Raw genomic sequence first — 19,447 nt, forward strand, 5'->3', positions numbered from 1 at the left:
GGACCCCCTTCCCACATATCCATCACTCAGCTTCAAAATATCTAATTTTGTTTCACCTGTTCTTCCCTCCCCACATTTTTTGGGGAAGTATTTTAAAGCAAACTATCAGCATTATGTCTTTTCTATTGTAAATATTTCAGTTTTACTGATATTATATCTGCTTGATTTATGACTGCAGAGAGGCATGTTAAAATCTACTATGGTGCGTTTAGCTATTTTTCATTGTAGTTTTATCAGTTTTTGCTTTATAGATTTTGAGGCTATCTTAAAATGTTTAGAATTACTCCATCTTCCTTGACAATGGAATTTTTTATTGTTATGAGGAGACCTTTTTTCCCCTCAATTCTTTTTGCTCTGTAGTCTCTTATGTCTGATATTAGGTATATCAGGTTTTTTCTATTCCAGGTATGGTATATCTCTCATTATCCTTTTATTTTCAACTTTTTGTATCATTAAATTTCTTTCCATTTTTTTTTTTACTGTGGTAAAATAAATATAACAAAATTTACCATGTTAACTATTTTTAAGTGTACAGCTCAGTGGTGTTAAATACATTCATAATGTGTTACCGTACTACCATTTACCTCCAAAACTCTTTTCCTCTTATGAAACTGAAACTCTACCTATTAAAAAAAACCCCGCCATTTACCCTTTACCGTAGCCCATGGCAACTTCCCATATCTTTACGTTTTAACATGTATCTTATAAGCAGCATATAGCTGGCTTTTGTATTTTTATCCAGCCTTTCTTTTTTAACTCATAAATTTAGTTCACTTAAATATGTTATAGATACTGATGTATTTTTTTCTATTATTTTATGCTTTCGTCTTGCTCTTTGTTCCTTTCTCCTTTCTTGCCCTCTATTGGATTTTTTCTCTCTCTTACTTTCAGTATTATGGGTGTTCCTTCTTTCAGTGGTAACCTTAGCAATTTTAACATGCATATTCAACTTATCACAGTCTAAAGTTCATCAATATCTTTGTTTTTCTGAAAACACTATAATTTCAGTCCCTCAATTTGGAGGCTATCATTATAATGTATTTTAATTTCCTATTTTAAAAATATTTAACCATACAGAGCATTGTTGTTGTCTTATATGGTCAGTTCTTTTTTTAATATTACATATTTATATTTTTGTCTTTCATTTGTGTTTGCATTTCAAACTTTCCTTATGGGATCATTTTTCTACTGCCTTTAGAATTTTTTTTTTTACTGACAGCGGGTGACAAACTCAAGTTTTTACTTCTTCCAAATTGCTTTTATTTTACCCTCATTCATGAAAGGCATTTCCTTTTATATAGAACTTTGTTTTATCTCAGAACATTGTAGATATATTTCACTGTCTTTTTGGCAATCTGGCTTCAGTATTGTTTTTGAAGAGACTTGTCCCTCTTATTCTTGCTTCTTTGAAGGCAATCTTTCTCTTTTAGGCTGCTTTTAAGATATTCTTTTTTTGTTGTTATAAACTTTCACTGTGATCTTTCAGTGTCTAGGTTCTTTTTTAATAATCTCATTTGGATTTAATAGGATTCTTGGATATTTAGATGATCTTTTTTTAGTTTTAGAAAGTTTGAGGAGAAATTGCTGAGACTATTGCCCTTGCTTCATTCCTTTCACTCTTGGAACTCCAATCAGATTTTTATTAGATCTTGTGACTTTATCTTCTATGTCTCTTAATCTTTTTTTTTTTTCCCCCAAATGTTCTGTCTCTTTGACTCACTGCTGTGATCCAGGTAATTTCCTCTGATCTATCTTATAGTTCACTAATCTACATTTACTTTATCTAATCTGCTGTTAAATCTGCCCATTCAATTTTTTAAAATTTCTACTAATAACGTTATTTATTAGAAGTTCTTTTGGTTCTTATTTAAATTGGCTTGCTTTCCTCCTAGTGTTGTAATTCCTTGTTTTTTTTTGTGGGTATGTGAGTGATTTTGTGTGTGAGCTGCATATTTTTCTCAGAACTGTATCTTGGAAAATGTTTGTGGTCTAGGATAATAAAATTGAATTTCTCCAGAGATTGCATTTGCTTCTGTCAGTTGCCTAGGGCCCCTTGCACTCTTTGACTCTTAAAATAAATTCTGGGCTTGAGGTTTTTTAGAACACCCAAGTAGTATTTTAAATTGTAGTTTACCCATGTGAAGGCTGGCTAATGGTTTTGAATTCTTAAGGGATATGTTTTTCTTCCCATTCTTCAATGCCTTGGCACAGGGCAGTGCTTTTTCCACCCCCTTTAAAAAGTCCCCATGAACTGTGGCAACTCATTTTTATTTTATACTCTCATGCTGAAGGCTGTAGCTTTTTGAGATACCAGTTTTTCTAGGATCTCTAGACTTTCCACCTTATGTGTGTCAGTATTCTTTGTCTTCTGTTTCCAGGGGCCTGCAAAGCCAAAAAAGTTGGTAATTGAATTTACCCAGTTCGACAAATACCTTCAAGGTGAAAATCAGCTTTAGCAAACTTCAGTTGACCTTTCTCTCTTCCTGTCTTCATTTAACTTTGGTCATGCGTATTTCTTGCTTTCTTGCCAACTTATGAATGCATTGGAGAAAATGTTTAAAAATACTTTATCCAGTATTTTTTGTTTCAGCAAGAGAGTTAGTTTAGACTCTTAGTCTACCATGTTTCTAGAAACAAACTGTGTTTATTATTATGTTTTTAGGCAACCCTTGGTTGATGTCACAGATTGCAAGGACCTTGTCAGTTTACAATCCTTGATTTTTTATTTTTATTTTTTATTTTTTTTATTTTTTACGCCTATAGCATCTGGTTTTCCTAGTTGGTCTCCCATCCAGGTACTAACCAGGCCTGACCCTGCTTAGCTTCTGAGATCAGACGGGATCGGGCTTGTTCAGGGTAGCATGGCCGTAGTGTGTTTATTATTTTTATATTCCTAACTAGATTTCACTGTTCTTAAGAGGAGAGACCGTGCCTGGGACCCCCTTGGCCTTCTCTGTAATGCAGTCTCAGTGTTCGGTGGACACTCACTTATATAGGTAGATGTACAGCTTTTGCGGGCTTCCATTTTACATGTTTTATATCTATTATATTTTTAATCTTTCCAATTATTTGGTGAGTTTAGTATATTATTATCACCTCTTTTTTCACAGATCATTAGCTAAGACTTAGAGGAAGACTCTGGACACAAATCTGGTAATTAGTCTAGGATTTAGATTCATGACTTTCATCTGTGTTGCTTTTTAATTAATGTTGACATTTGGTATTTCCTGATTATTGTACATAGATATGAAAATTCTAGAGCAATTCCTGGGTTAATAATATCTGGATGAATTTATCTATAAATTCTCACTTGAAAGAAATTGTTAGCCAACCCTTCACTTTGCTTAAACTTTCATCAGTGACTTAAAACAATATGTTGACTTCTGTTACAGAAAGCAGAAAAAAAAGAATTTCTCTCCTTTGCTGTTGTAGCATTGTGAAATACATTTGTTGTAAAATATAGCTAATTTTTGTCTTTTGCTACAGGTGTGTATGTAATATAGATTGCAGTGGATATAGTTTTAATCCTGTGTGTGCTTCTGATGGGAGTTCCTATAACAATCCCTGCTTTGTTCGAGAAGCATCTTGTATAAAGCAAGAGCAAATTGACATAAGGCACCTTGGTCATTGCACAGGTAAAATCCATTTTACTTATTCATAGACCTGTCCTTAATATTATATGTGTGTAATCTTATTGTACACTTTGGTAGTGTTCCACATTTGTAAAACGAGAAATCTTTGATGCTTTATTTTCTTTTATTACTCTTTAGAATTTCTGTGTTGTTACTAATTTAGAGTTTTGGTTTTTTTTTTCATCTTTTCAAGGCAGAAACCATGCTTTTTGGTTGTTTATTTAGTTACTAGATTTGTAGATGCATTTATAGTTCTTAAAGATTGTCTCAAATTTGTAATGATTATAGCTGTTTAAGAATTAGTCAACTTATTTTAATTATAGCAAAACTATAAATATTGCCATATATTTCTTCATCTTTTTTTCTAGAGCATAATAGTTTGTTTTCTCTCTGTAGTTTTTTGCCCCTCCATATTGTTTATTAGAGCTTTTGGTGCGAAATCATAGAATGTAAGGGAAAATTATTACCTTTAGTTAAAAGTTCTTTTCATTTTTGCTATTTGCTATAGTTTAGAAACCATGATACCAACTAAATGCATTTTTTTCCATCTCTCCTAGAAATATTCAGTCACTAAAGGCAGGGGTTCTCAAACCTCCTTTCCTCAGTAATATGCACATGGGCTGGGATAATGTATCATTTCCTAGTAACACACAAGGGCCAGGCATGTTCTCCTGGACTAGGATTGTACATCGTTCTTGTGTACTAGGTCTAATAACCCTCCCCTCAGGCCCTCCCTCTTTTGGACTTATTAAAGGGATATGTTTTTATCTACGCTAAAGGAATAAAGTTGTAAGCCAAAGTATGGTACTTTACACTGGTAACAAATTATTTGTGAAATACTGCACAACAGATTGCAATACTTCTGGTCTAATCTACCAAAGAATACCTAAGAAACTCATCTGAGGATTTCCAAGTGGGGGTCAGGGGAGGGTAAAGTAGAGGAAACCATTTGTTGATATAGGCCCCTTGTAAATAGACAGTCCACTTAGCTTTGATCTTGAAGAAGTAGCATGGTTGTTTTCTTTCATGGAGTGGCATTTAGAACCTAGGTTTAAAGAGTAGCTTAGAGAAAGAATATTTTTTCAAAGGAGCTGGTATGTCGTTCAATGGTACTACCTGGAATTTCAAATTCAGAACAGTTGACTAAGCTTGAGAATTTTGTTAATTGAAATGTATACAGATTTAGAATTCTTTGGAATTATTGGGCCTTAACTTTTATCTTGCTTGGTCCTTTCTATAATATTTCCATCCATACCTAACTATACCTTCCCTTTCCTACCCCACTGTGTATTGGAAAGGTGAAGCTTGTGCATCCCAACAGGTATTTATACTTCATTTACAGTTTTCTCAGTCCAAATACGATTCACCAGTGGGGGGTCATTTTTATAGTAAATTTGTCTGACAACACAGCCGAGATTCCACATTTATCTTAATCTGTTATGTTTCCAAGGAAACAGTGGTAGAAGGTAAATCTTGAGACCTTTGTCACTTGGAGAAATGATTAATCCTTTCTCTTCAGGGTATGTGTTATTTTAGTTTATACAGGGAAGGCTTTAAAGAGATGACATTTGAGCTGAAGTCTAAATGGAATTAGACTGTTTATCATGCAAAGCATGTGCACATCTGGGATGCCTTGAGGCCTGAGATAGAAATTGCACAATAGATCAAGAGAATGGTGGAAAATGTGAGCAGGATAAGTGGAAGGACCTGGAGTGTTTGGAATATTTGGGAGTTTCATAGTGTGACTTTTAACACCATCTGTATCTTAATTTGAAAACTTTTCTCTTATAGACACAGATAACACTAGTTTGTTGGGAAAGAAAGAAGATGGACTACAATATCGACCAGATGTGAAAGGTACTGAATCATGATTTTCAAAATTTTGGCTTACTATTGAAATATGGTCACTAGCTGTCCTTAGTAGTTCTATTTCTATTATAACTACCCTTCCAACTTTGCTCTGTGTAGCAATATATGCTATACAGTTGATTATTAGGAATAATATTAACTGAAATAGCTAAGGTACTTCTCATTTTACAGAGTGCTCTCACATATGCTTTTTTAAATTAAAATTTTTATTGAGATAATTGTAGATTCACATGCAGTTCTAAGGAAGTCTATAGAAAGTACCCTCATGTTTGCTTTTAAAATCTTCTTTACTTCTCTAGAACCTACTGTTTATTTCTCCAGAAACTACACTTGCCCTCTCTGCTTGAACTCTTTGCCTAATATTCATCCTTTTAGTCTCAGCTTAGAAGTCATTTCCTTTTAGGAGGTACTCCTTGACCCTTAAATCTAGATTAAGTACCCCTCTTGTGTGCCTCTGTATCCAAGCACTTAAGCCACTCTAATCGTCTTTTTACACTCATTTGTATCCCTCTCTGAGCTGTGAGTTCTGTGAGGACAGGAAACTGTATCTTTCTTGTTTACTTCTGTATTTCTAACTCGTAGCAGAATGTCTGGCAAATACGTAGATGCCCCATACTCGTCAACAGAATGGATGCAGCTCAAAGAAGCTGTAGGATGTATTTGTACAAAGTCTTACATGTAGTAAAGGTCAGAGTGGAGATTAGATTCTATGTCCCTTGACCTCAGTCTAGTGCTTTATCACTTTTCTTTTTCATATCCATTATTTTATTTGATTCTTATAACCACTCTGAGGGATAAGGATTGCTGATGGGAACATCGAGGCTCAGTGAGGTCATATCTTGTGAACCAGAACAAGTCTAGATTTTGGGGCTCCTAGACCAGGCTTCTATATAATTGCACTTCCCAAAATGCATCTTTTACTCATTTGTTTGGTTATACTAATGCACATATTTCTTTAGATGTCTGATCTACCTCGTAAGCCTACTTTCTAAAAAAATATGTAAAATGGTAATAATCATAGTACCTATCTCATGGAGTTTTATAAAGATTATCTGATATACTCCTAAATGCTCAATAAATGGTGGCTATTATTATCATTGAATAATTTGTTATTTCCCTCATTTGAATCATATCAAACCTGAATCAGTTATATCCCATGAGCCCCTAAAGTATCAGTTTCCTATGTTGATACAAAGTATTATATTTAAAATGAGAAATCTCCTGTATTCCCTATAGGAGACATAATAGATCAGCCCTGGTTTTATTTTCTACACTGATAGTACACAGGTAATAGGAAGGCTATTTTTCAGTAGGTAAAAGCTCATATTTTAGGCAATTTGGAGAATTACGTATGCCTAAAATACTCATCTGCCTTTGATAAAATCACAGGGATAATTTAGTGCCTAGGACACTTGAGATACTAAAAATTCTTAACACGTAAGAATTGATCTATAACTCAAGTGAAATTATCATAATCAGCAGATATAATTTATTATGTGCCTACTTTATACTGGTCATTTTACCCAACACTATTGGTGGATAGAAAGATATCTTAATTAGTGTGATACCCTCTTATACGTGACATCCATCTTTAAAGAGCTTGTGATATAATAAGAAATGAATATTACCTACTTCTGTCAAAGTAGAAATTGGCTATTGTCATAAATGTGTGGTTAAAAGTGTAAAGGAGATTCAGAAGAGATTACTTTTTGGTGGTGGAGGCGGGGAGGTAGTGAGCATCTGAGAAACCTTATGGAAGACGTGGAATTTGAGCTGAACCTTGAAGGATGGTTAAGATTTAAACAGAGGTCAAAAGGATATTTTAAGGAGTATGAAACATCATGAATAGAAGTTTGGATATAAACATGATAGGATATATTGGAGAATGGTAAGGAATCCTTTTTTGGCTGGAGATTAGGGTGCTTAAGAGGTAACTTTGTTCAGAATAAATTTACAAGGCAGTTCTTGGATATAGAGGTGATAACTGAAGTCCCGAGAATGAGTGAGAGAGACGATAGAACTCTATTGTCTAGTATAGTAGCTACTGGCCAAATGTGGCTATTTAAATTAATTAAAATGAAATAAAATGAAATGTTTTGTTTTTCAATAATACTGGTCCTGTTTCATGTATTCAGTAGCCACAATATTGGGCAGCACAAATACAGAGTTGCAGAAAGTTCTGTCAGACAGCACTGTCATTTAGAAAGTCAGGGAGGCCTAACTTAGGATGAAGCAGAAAGAGAATCCAGAGGAAGAAACCAAGAAAAATAGAGTCGCACAGAAGCCAAAGGAAAGCTTGGCTAGTGGTTTATAATGCTGCATACAGGTATTAGAGGATGAGCATTGAATATGAATACAAGGGGGTCATTGGTAGTCTTGGACCAAGGAGTTTCTGTAGAGTAACAAAGGCGAAACCCAAATTGTGAGAGTTAAGAAATGTTCTCATATTAAGGAATGAGATCAAAAGGTAACTAATTCTATTTTGTATCTTTAACCCATTTACTTTTATTTTATCTTTTTGTTCTCATACGCGTTTGAAGGAGGCCCTCAGTAAATATTCGTGTCCCCAGTACACAGCCAAGACTAGGTATCCAGGCAAGGATCTAGGGATGGAGGCTACAAAGTGAAAAGCAGGAGCACAGCATCGGCAAGTCGCTGGACCTATTTTAAGATAGTGCTCAGCAAGAAAGGTCTTTTAAAGTTGAGCCCTTGGGGAAGAGTGCTTGTGAAATGGAGCATTTGAATGTCTAGCACGATGGCTGAATTAGTGCTTTTCTTGGGCCATAGGAAAAAACCGTTGGTAAATATTGAAATTGCAGTGTTCGAAGCTTTGTTGTTGATGCTGAAGTCATAAAGGATATGAGGTTGAGCATGGGGTGTGTGGGAGACGGGGTTATGTGACATTTAGAAACCTTGATTTATAGAAAATTTCCAACATCTAAGACCAGAATAGTGTAATGAACTTTCGTGTAACCGATACCCACCTTCAGCAGTTAATCAGCACTCATTCTTGTTTTGTCTGTATGACTTCACCCACTTGATTATCATTATTCTTATTTTACGGGCATTTTTTTTGAGGTATAATTTACATATACCGAAATGCACAAATGTTAGCTATCAGCTTTGACACTATACCTTATCACAATCTCTAATATTTCCATCTACCCAGGAAGTTCCTTTGTGGCATATGACATTTTAATGTGGCATTTTTATCTAAAGATATTTCCATACAGCCATAACACCTTTTTATTATCAATATATTTTTGCTTCTTTCCTGAGCTCCAATTCACCCCACCTATGTCCTCATTCTCTCAATAATCCCTACTCCTGCTGACCAGGGATACCAGAGATACCGAGATATCTATATTGCTATTTCCATTAGTTGGTGACTGTTGTTTATATATCTTAATACAGCTCTTTAAATATGCCCTTTTAAAAATGGTATTGATGAATTTTGCCCCATCCAAAGGTAAGACTGAGCCATTTGCTAACATCATTGAAGGAAGTCTGAAGGTGTGTGTTGTGGAGCACGGTGGAGCATCATGATGAGGATGATTATAAGGCTGTAGGTGGATGGCACAGACCCCTAAGAAAGGAGGGTTTTTGGGGGAGAGAGTGGAACGCTGATCTGGAGGTGACAGGTGGTAAGCACAGCAGGGGAAGGAAAGGGGATGTAGGAAGTAATCTTCATATATCAGAGAGGAGAATTTCTAAGGGAATAGCTGAGGTGGATGAGTGTATTCACATCAAAAATGTTTCATAAACAGAGTGGAAGGGCTAGGAAAGGAAGAGTTAGGGTTGGTGTGGAAGACAGGATTTAGAAATGATAGAGTGGGAGGTGTTTGAAGGGTAAGTAGGAGTTTATACCTAGGTAGTTAATTCTTTGACGGGGTCTGAGATGATTTGGGTTAGGGAAGGAAGTATGGAGGGATATGTTAGTGATGAATCTTGGGTGGGATGCAGTGTACTATAGTGGAAGCAAGAAAGAGTATATTGAATTTTTTAACTGTAGGGATTTGTACAAATAATGAACCCTAGAGAGTTACTGATGCAGTAATAATATAGTTGTTGTGGCCTCAACATTTGATTTTCTAGGTACATGTCTTGGTTGTTAATATACCTCCTCTTGCTTTATTTGAGTCATACACTGATAGACCAGGACGGATAGCCAGTGGAACATGCCTTTGCAAATAAGCCATCTGGTGCTCGGTTTTCTTATAACATCATCATTTAGACTGTACTCTCCTTTGTATTTGAAAACACTGCGGCTGGTGGCGGATTTGTTTCTGAATACTTCTGTGGGTGGAAGGAGCCACTGGGTGACCAAGTACACTCTGTGTATTGCACACACACAAACACTGTTCAGAGACTAGCATTTGCAGCTGTTGTTCCCGGAGCCTGTCACCACTTGCCTGAAGGCATTGTTTAGATGGGACCATTCTGTGCCCAGTTCTGCTGTGGTTTCTGAAACCTTGCTTTATGATATTTTTAAAGCCTTTTTATTTTTTCTTTTGAAGTGATTAATTTACTTGGCCTCGAGAGCAGGTGCTTGGACATTCTGCCTTTGTCTTTTCTGTACGTACCTCCCAGGGAAGCTTGGTGGAATAATAGTGTGATGGATAAGAGCTTGTGTTCTGGAGTCACACTTGGTTTACACTTAAAGGCTGGGTGGTCTGACTTCTCTGAGGCTCAATCATCGCATCTATAAAGTGGGGCCGTGATATCTACTACCTAGGATTTTTCTGAATATTAAACGCTATAATGCCGAATTCCTTATTGATGTTATTATGGTGATTGTTAATACTTTTGTTGATAGCCTGGCTGTGTTCAAAAGTCTTTCTGTCTGTAGCATGTTTAATATGATTCATGAGTAACTTCAGTAGGATATTGACTCATTTGACAGTTATCAGTTGAGCACCCTACTATGTGCCAGGTGCTTTCACATATTTGTGTTATTTAATATTCATCACAGATGAAGAAGCTGAAACTGAGATTTTGTGGCTCTTGTATATAATGGCAGGGCAAGGACTAGAATTCAGACTTTCTGACTTCTAAGCCCTGGTGCTCTTTCTCTTGTAACTCTTCCAGAATTCTGTTCTGCTCCCTTCCATTCCTTTCTTAATTTTCTTGAGAATATTTAATCTTCTCTCAGCTATCACCTTGGCGAAAATTTGTTCTCTAGCCTTGATCTTTCTTTAAGTGCTAGTTTTATATTTTCAGTGGGTCTTTTTCATTTACATTTTGTTTGTATTGCCATTGCCTGAAACTCCAAGAACTACAACAGTGCCTAGAACAGAACAGGTGCTAAGAAAATACTTTTTGGATGACCATACGTCTAAATTTGATCTCAACTTACTACATTCTCTCTACTGAACCTCCTGATATTAGGCTCACATTTAGCGTTTTTCCCCCCCAGTTTTTAAAATTGTGGTGAAATAGGCGTAAAATGTACCATCTTAACCATTTTTGAGTGTACAGCTCAGTGGTATTAAATATATTCATGATGTTGTGTAATTGTCGGCACCATCCATCTCTAGTACTCTTCATTTTGTAAAAGTGGATCTATACCCATAAAGCAATAACTCCCATTTTCCCTTACCCTCAGCCCTGGCAACCACCATTCTACTTTTTGTTTCTATGATTTTCACTATTCTAAGTACCTCATGTAAGTGGAATCATGCAGTGTTTGTCTTTTTGTAACTTATTTCAATTAACATAATGCCTTCAAGGTTTCTCCATCTTGTAGCTTATGTCAGAATTTCCTTCCTTTTTAAGGCTGAATAATATTCCATTGTATATGCCACATTTTGTTTATCCATTCATCTGTTGATGGATACTTGGGTTGCTTCCACGATTTTGCTACTGTGAATAATGCTGCTACGAATGTGGGTTTATAGCTATTTCTTTGAGACCCTGCTTTCAGTTCTTTTGAGTATATACCCAGAAGTGGAATTGCTCAGTCATATGGAAATTCTATTTTTAATTTTTTGAGGAAATACCATACTGTTTTCCACAGTGACTGTATCATTACACATTCTTGCCAGTGGTGCACAAGACTCCTGATTTCTCCGCATCCTTGCCAACACTTGTTATTTTCCGGTTTTTGGATAGCACCTAATGGGTGAGGTGCTATCTTGTAGTTTTGATTTGCATTTTTCTAATAATTAGTGATGTTGAACATCTTTTCATGTGTTTATTGACCATATGTATATCTTTGGAGCAGAATCATTTTATATAATTCTGTATTAAGAGCATCTTCAATAAAGGGGGCAGTTCTCTTCTACTAAGTGCTTAAATGTACTGGGGTTAGTACATTTAAGAGTGGGCACTACTCTTAAAGATAGTTGTTGCAAACTATCTAAAGGATGGGCCTGGGGAAGTGTGATCTTAAGAAAAAAATGGATGGGCAGTGGGTCAGGGGGTGAACAGACATGGGGAAATATCTGCAAAGTCGAAGAAAGATATTTCATTTAACATATGGAAAGTTTGACAATATTGGAATTAACTGTATTATGTTGAGTTTCTTACCTCTGGAAGTGGAGAAAGAGGATTTAGGGGTTAATACTACAAGGATTCCTTTATCAGACCAGGTGGCCTCTAAGGACCCTTCCAGATCCGAGTTTTTGAGTGCTTTTCAAAAGTATCTTCAAGCCATGTTAATTTTGTCCGCATTTCTAATATCTATTCCTACTGCTGAGCTCTGACCTTAGCTTTTCTTTGTCACAAGTTTGGATTATGTAGTAACCTAATTGTCACCTGGTCTTTCTAGTTCTCCTGCCCCTATATCTTACATGTTGGTATCCAATTTTTTCAACAGCTTTTTGAGTCTTTACATACCATTATGTTAAGGTATGCAATTCAATGTTTTTAGTACATTTACAGAGTTGTACAAGCATCACCATAATCTAATTTTAGATTGTTTTTGTTAACTCCAAAAGAAACCTCACACCCATTAGCAGTCAGTCCCCATCCCCCTAATCACCAGTGATAGGCAAACCACTCTCAATTTTTTATGTAAAACGTGGTGGTCATTGTGATGCTCTCCAGCTAGAAAGCCTCTAGTGTCTTTCTTGCCCATATGATTAAGAGAACATTTCTCACTTGGAGTTAAAGTTTTTCCATAATCTTATTTCACCTTATTTTTTCCAACATTAACTCATACTACTCCCCCATCTGAATGTACAGCTCTTTGTAGGTTCATCCACTACCTGTTCTTGAGAATTCTGTCTGTTATACCTTCCCTTTGATTTCTGTTGTTCCTCTATCTAAATCTATCTATGCTTTGAGACCTAATTTAAGTCCTACCCTATCTATGAATCCTTTCTTAATGTCCTCTAAAGTGAATTGTCCAAATAAATGAGTAAGTAAGTAAGTAAATAAATAAATAAATAAATAAAATAAGGTGAGTTATCCTTTCAACTGGAATTTCATAGCACCTAATATTGTAAAACTTTTTGGCATTTAATTATAAACTGCTATGGGGGACCCCTTTTCTTGTATTGTTAAGCTTTTCATGTGTACGTTAGTTCCCTAAATTGATTATAAGCCTCTTAAGGGCAGATAGCATGTATACTTTTTAAAAAATATTTCTTCTGTAGCTTTGCCGAGCATATGGCTGTGCACAGAAAATAGTAAGCAAGTATAATGGGATGAATAGTGTTGGCATTGAGAAGAATACTGCATTTGGATTCTGTGACAGCCACAGACTTCATAGTCTTTTTTGACATGTCCATGTTTTATATGGCTTTGCTTTGTTTAGAGCTTGATGCCACATTCTTTTATTGATTCATTCAGTAAGAGCTGTTGGTGCCGTACTTTGTCTCTTAATTTCTCAAAATCCTGTTCTTCAATTAGTTACCTTTTCTTCATTGCTGTCATATAGCTGAATTCTCTGATAGCTTTTAGCTTTGCATTATTCTTGAAATTTCCTGCTGTTTATACAACTTTTTTATGTTAGATTAGTACTTTATCACAGCCTCTAGAGACCTATACAATCCTATTGTTAAGCACATTATAGGACTTTATTTTTATAGGTTGGTACATAACCTTAGTCTCTGTAGTCCCATAATTATATACTTCATCGTGTATCACACCATGAAAGTACTATGTTCTGAGAAGTTGCAGGATGATGAGTGCTGTGGGAGACAGTTGCGTTCCTTAAGTCACTATGGCTTAATTGCAAACATTGAATAGCACTTTGAGCTTGAAACCATAGCAAGAAAAGTACTGTGTTCTAAGTGTTAGGAGTCATACAGAAATGAATAATACAAACGTCTAGATTCTCAAAGGAGCTCATAGTCTCATGGTAGATACTGTTTAAAAAACCTAAATAGTTGTAAGACAATATTATGAATATTGTAATAGACTAGTAGGTGTTCAGGAGCATAGCAGCCCAAAGGAGGGCTGGATTTCTTTTGTCATGGCAGAATTACAGTTTGGGAGCTGGAGGAGGCCTTCTAAGCCCTTCGATGACAGGATACGTCTTAATTATTTTTCTATCCCCAGCACCTAGCAGAGCACCTTATATATTATATGGAAGATGATCAATAAATGATAAATGAATAAGTCAGCTATTCTGTGTTGCCCAGTGTGGTAGCGACTAGCTACCCGTGGATATTGAATACTTGAAATGTGGTGAGTCTGAATTGAGATCTGTTGTGAGTATAAAGTGCTCACTGGATTTTGAAGACTTATTTAGGAAAAAAGTATAAAATACCAATTTTTAAATTAATATTGATTATATGTTGAAATGATCTTTATTTGATATATTGGGTTAAATAAAATATATGATTAAAATTAATTTACCTATTTTTACTTTATAAAATATGGTTACTAGAAAAGGTAAAAATTACATATGTGTCTCATATTATACTTCTGTTGGATAATGCTGATCTCATTTAACTGTTAGAAGTGAGCAAGGTCACAAAATAGAGATATCCTTAAAATTGAGAATTTACATGTTGGAGTTCTTAAATTCTAGTACAGTTTTTTTTCCTAGGCATAAGTTAGTACAATAAATACATAAATTATAAAGTAAAATGGCATCAGTTTGGTCTTGTTAGGGATGACATAATCTCTGCTTTAGTTATCCTATCAATGATGTTAATAATTATTAAAATTTTTCCTTTTTATATGTAAATTTTAATCTCCGGAAAATCTGCATTTTTACTTCTCAGTCCCCACCCCCCACTTGACACCTTTGTACCCACTTCTCCCTTGCTCTTCTCCTTTTACATACATGTATGTGTTTACATACACACTTACATATGTACGTACATCACATACACACACACAAACAGAGCCTTCTGTTTCATTCCTTTGTTTCCATTAACATTCTTCAGATTATATTAGCACAATTTATTTGTATTTTGGGGAGATAAACCTTTGCTGTTACATGATGTGTTAGCTGGTTGTTTTAGTGTTATTGTGCATTCATTATCTCACATAATCCTCTCAAAACCACCTAATTTTACAGTTATGAAATCTCAGGCTGAGAGAGTGGTATGCTCAAGGTCACACAGCTAATAATGCACAGAATCTGTAAGTGGAACTGTAGATAGAAACAGCAGGAAGCCTGGGAATTTTTCCTACACATGGACAGGCGTGTAAACATTGGGGAGCTCTGGGTCCGTACAGTTGAGGATTAATGTATTCGTGTACATTGCCAGAAAGAAAAGGCCAAAAATCCATTCCAAAGTGTGTGAACGAGTATGTGCGAGTATGTGAGAGAGAGAGCCAGAGAAGGATAGAGAGAGAATGAATGAATGATTTTGACCTATTTTGAAGACTGGGTCCCTATGTCTTCTTCATCTTTCCTGTCCCTTTCTGTCTTTCCTTCCTGACCCTCTTCCCATTTCTGACAGTGGAATTATTCACTACACTTGCATTTTCTTCACTTCAACTCAGTTCAGTTCAAATCAGTGTACCTAAGTCTGAACAGATGTTCATCAGTATGTTTACAGTGGTTTTCTTTGGATAAAGGGATCTCAGGTGATTTAAATTTTTTTTCTGTCCTCTATATTATTTGAATTTTTTTACATTAGTGTATACTAAGAAAAACTATGTAAAAAGAATAGCAAAGCTATTCTATTTGGAAAAAAATCGGTATGTTCGTTAGTTTTCATTCCAAAAATAATCCTTTCATCCTAAAATTTCAGAATACCATAACTTGCTCTCTACCATTCCAGCGTTTTTTGGCCTCAATTTCATAGCCTCCAGGTAAACGATGAGAGTAAGTCAATCCTCCAAACGCCAATGTTGTATATATCATCTCTCTGTCACAGAGGTGAGCTTTCTTTTAGAAACTAGCATTTATTTCTTTAACAAAAATGTTCAGTTTTTTTTTTTTTTAATTTTTGGCAGATTGTTTTTAAACAGCAGTAGCTCATAGTGGTCACATCCTGCAATTATTTTCAGATGCTTAGAGTCTAAACAATCTACCTGCTTTGTTTGTAGCATAATGAGACCTTGATTCTTTCTTATTCAGGCCCCTATCTGATAAATTTCCTTTCCAAATTACCCAGCAGAGTAGTAAATTTATTTGTTGTCTCAGAACCTTTGAAAAAGTCCATATTTCTTTCTCAATTTGCATTTCACTACTTACTGACCTGGTTTATATTCTTTTAAGATGCTAGTGATCAAAGAGAAGATGTTTATATTGGAAACCACATGCCTTGCCCTGAAAACCTCAATGGTTACTGCATCCATGGAAAATGCGAATTTATCTATGCTACTCAGAAGGCTTCTTGCAGGTAAGTCAGTACCTCCAGAACAGAGGTGATACATTTTTCCATCAGTGGTCACTGCTCTTTAGAAGGCAATGAAATGTGGACGAAATGTTACCGAAAAGTAGTGTTTATTTGCAGTAGAGAGGTAAAAAAATTAATTAGCATCATTTGGAAAAAATTGGCAAATAATCTGTAAAAACCATGTATTGGGGATTTGAGAATATGGAATTTACATTTTTAATAGAACATATTTTTAAATATAAAAATAAATATGCCATATTCCAACACTATTTTGGTTTTTGGGCAATCTGTTACAGAGTGGTTGAGGGACTAAAGAATGTGTTAAGAACAGAGAACATGTAACTCAAATTATATACTAGAATAGATTTCTAAAAATAAGAGGATAAGGATGTAGAACCAGGTGTGATGTGCGAGATAGAAATGGAAAAGGTGTAAACCTGTCTGATTCCAGAGAGTTTATGTGACTTGTTTAGGGTCAGGAACGAGTTGGAAATAGAGCAGGGACAAAACTAGAGCTCAGATTTCCTGATACTCAACCTAATGACCTTAGTGCTTTTTGCTGTTCTGTCTACCAATTATACTTCTTACTGATAGTACAACTCCTCTCTCTCAGATTGGTCTAGCTAGGGAGGTACAGTTTCCATAGACAAGGGGAGATTGCTGTTATTCTGCCCACTCCTGCCTCTTGCAGTTTGGCCAGAATCCTTTTTTCCTTTCTTAGTTAAAACATCAAAACATGGAGAAATATTATACCCTTTATTTTGTTCTATCAACTTAGAAGCCAGTGAATCTTTCTCTCTGAGAAGTAGAAGAGGCTGTTTGCAATCAGGTTGCCTTCCCTCTACTTCTCTAGCTCCTTTCTGACTCTTTCATTTTCCTCTTGATGAAAAAACAAAACAAAACACCAAAAAACTATTAAATAGTTGTTTATTAAATGTAAGCTTTTGGGATTTTTTCTGATTGAAAGTTCTCCTGGTCTTTGAAGGAGACTAGCTACCCCCACCACGTCCCTGAAATTTAAAAAATACAGCTACACAAACAAGAACAGGCCAGTTTTAAAAATTAATTACTTAATATTGAGATATAATTGATATATAACATTAGACCAATTTTAAAACAAAATCTTACAATGGATTCCTTGTGTGTCTCACTGTGGCATACATATCTTGATAGTTCAGATTGTATTGTCCTGTTAGGATGGGACAGCTTTCAAGATACCTAAGTGAGGAATAAGAGAGCTTGATGTCCTGACAATGAAGTGATAACCAGGTCACTTTGTAGTATTTTAGTAATTGACAGAAAGAAGATTGAATAGTATAGTGGTTAAAAGCATTAGAATCAGATGGGCCAATTATTGGCTATACTCTTTGGAAGTTACTTAAAATTGCTAAGCCTCGTTTTCCTCATTTCTAAAATTATAATAATAATAGCACCTCCTACTATTGTTAAAATTAAATGAGATAATATGTCAGGTGCTTAGCATGATGCCTGAAACACAGTATGTATTTAATAAATAGTGATGATATTAGACTGTACGTACCATTAGGTTAGGGACTCTGCCCCATGCCTAGCATAGAACCTAGCCCAGCAGCTACTCAGTAATATTTTTTTTTTGAGTGACATATAATAATAATCAACTTTTCCCTTTTTTCCAGACCAGAGGTGTTTCTTAAAAAATCTCTTTCTGCACACTTACCAACCCCTAAAAAGCACTTGACCTTTTTCTTTCATTTAAGTATTTACAGTGTCTCCAAGAATAAATAACATTACATGCATTTTTACTAGTAGGTGGGTGTATCTGGGCAACAGTAAACGGGCAGGGATGGACAAACTTAGCCGCAGCCCTATTATTTGGTTAAAATCTTCTAGCATTATCTCATTTGTTGGTTTGTTATTGCTTGCTTCGTAACAAATTTTGTCTGGCACTGGGGTTTCAAATTTGAATGTGTTAGGGATCCAGGGAAACTGCTTTGAAAAAAACATGCAGGCTGGTAGAAGAGATTGGCGAGTAATAAGCAATTAAATTTAATATGAAACATGCTATTATATAGATATACAGGAGATGATTTGGGGCTGCTGAAGGGGATGGGGGACATTTTGGGAGGAGGGGCAGGTCTTACAGGAACATTTGTGCGAACCCAGGAGCTTGTCCTTTATTTTAAAGGCAGTGAGGAGCCATTTAAGGATTTTAGTAAGAAAGATGTGATCAGATCCGAAAGCCACTCTGGTGGCTTTGTGGAAAATGGATTAGGAGACTGAAAGTTATGAGACTATGTATTAGTAAGAAGTGAGAGCCTGAACTCAGTGAAGGAGTCATAGTGGGACCGAGATAAGTAGATACATTACAGAGAGACAATAAGGCGGTGGAATCCATAGGTTTTGGTGACCTATGAGGATGAGGATGTGGGGGTTGGTGGAGGGTAGTGGGGAGGAAGAATCAAGTGAGTTTCCTGGACTAAGGAAAAATCGAGTGAGCAAATACAATGGGAAGAAAGAAGAGATTTTGGTGGAAGATGATGTATTCAGTTTAATATGCTTGATTTCAGGTGCCTGTAGGGTATCCACTTATGGCTGTCTAGTAGACTACTGGTTATATATTGGTTTTAGGACTCATGAGACGGATGTAGGTTGAAGACATACATTCAGGAATCACTTCATCTCTAGCATATTTATTCTAGTTCCTACCCTGCGATCCTTCCACCCCTCTAGGCCTCCAATTTATTGATCCTATCACCTTTTAGCATCCCTCACCCGCTGCATGGCCTCATCCCTGCCTTGTTCAGCTTAAATTCCATGGCCAATCATTATACTCCCTTGCTTCATCATACTTACTTGACAAAACTATAATCTTGGTCTATGCCAACCTCCCACCTACTGTGTTCCTCTACCCGTACAGCTGAACATGGCTATTGTTGAAAAGCAAACCACCAGCTTAACTCGTGTCACTGATGTTTATATTCAAAGTGGAACCTACATGCTGCCAGGCAGTCATTCTGTAACTGTGGTCCATTCATTCTCCTCCTTGCCTAGATGTCTGCTTTATACCTTCACCCCCTTCTCTTCTGATTGTCAATACCTCCTCTCTCATCCTCAGTCTTGGCGACGATCTCGTTTCTGAGTTCCCTGAGAAAACTGAAGCAATATGAAGAGAACTTCCACATACTTTTCACTATCATCTACTGTCAATTCTTCCCCTTT

General features: G+C 35.9%; 1 protein-coding gene and 1 pseudogene across 1 annotated transcript in view; one reads left to right on the forward strand and one right to left on the reverse strand.

The window, feature by feature from the left end:
* The window catches only part of TMEFF1 (transmembrane protein with EGF like and two follistatin like domains 1), an 81,902-nt gene that overhangs the window by 51,140 nt on the left and 11,315 nt on the right, over positions 1 to 19,447 (forward strand). Inside the window, exons 6-8 of the mRNA XM_011366271.2 lie at positions 3,487 to 3,635; positions 5,424 to 5,489; positions 16,129 to 16,252. Coding sequence (XP_011364573.1) covers positions 3,487 to 3,635; positions 5,424 to 5,489; positions 16,129 to 16,252 — 339 coding nt within the window. The remainder of the gene's footprint in view (positions 1 to 3,486; positions 3,636 to 5,423; positions 5,490 to 16,128; positions 16,253 to 19,447) is intronic.
* LOC111743840 lies at positions 2,755 to 2,873 on the reverse strand (annotated as a pseudogene).

Source organism: Pteropus vampyrus, unplaced genomic scaffold (assembly GCF_000151845.1).
Source record: "Pteropus vampyrus isolate Shadow unplaced genomic scaffold, Pvam_2.0 Scaffold123, whole genome shotgun sequence".
Taxonomy (NCBI): Eukaryota; Metazoa; Chordata; class Mammalia; order Chiroptera; family Pteropodidae; genus Pteropus; species Pteropus vampyrus.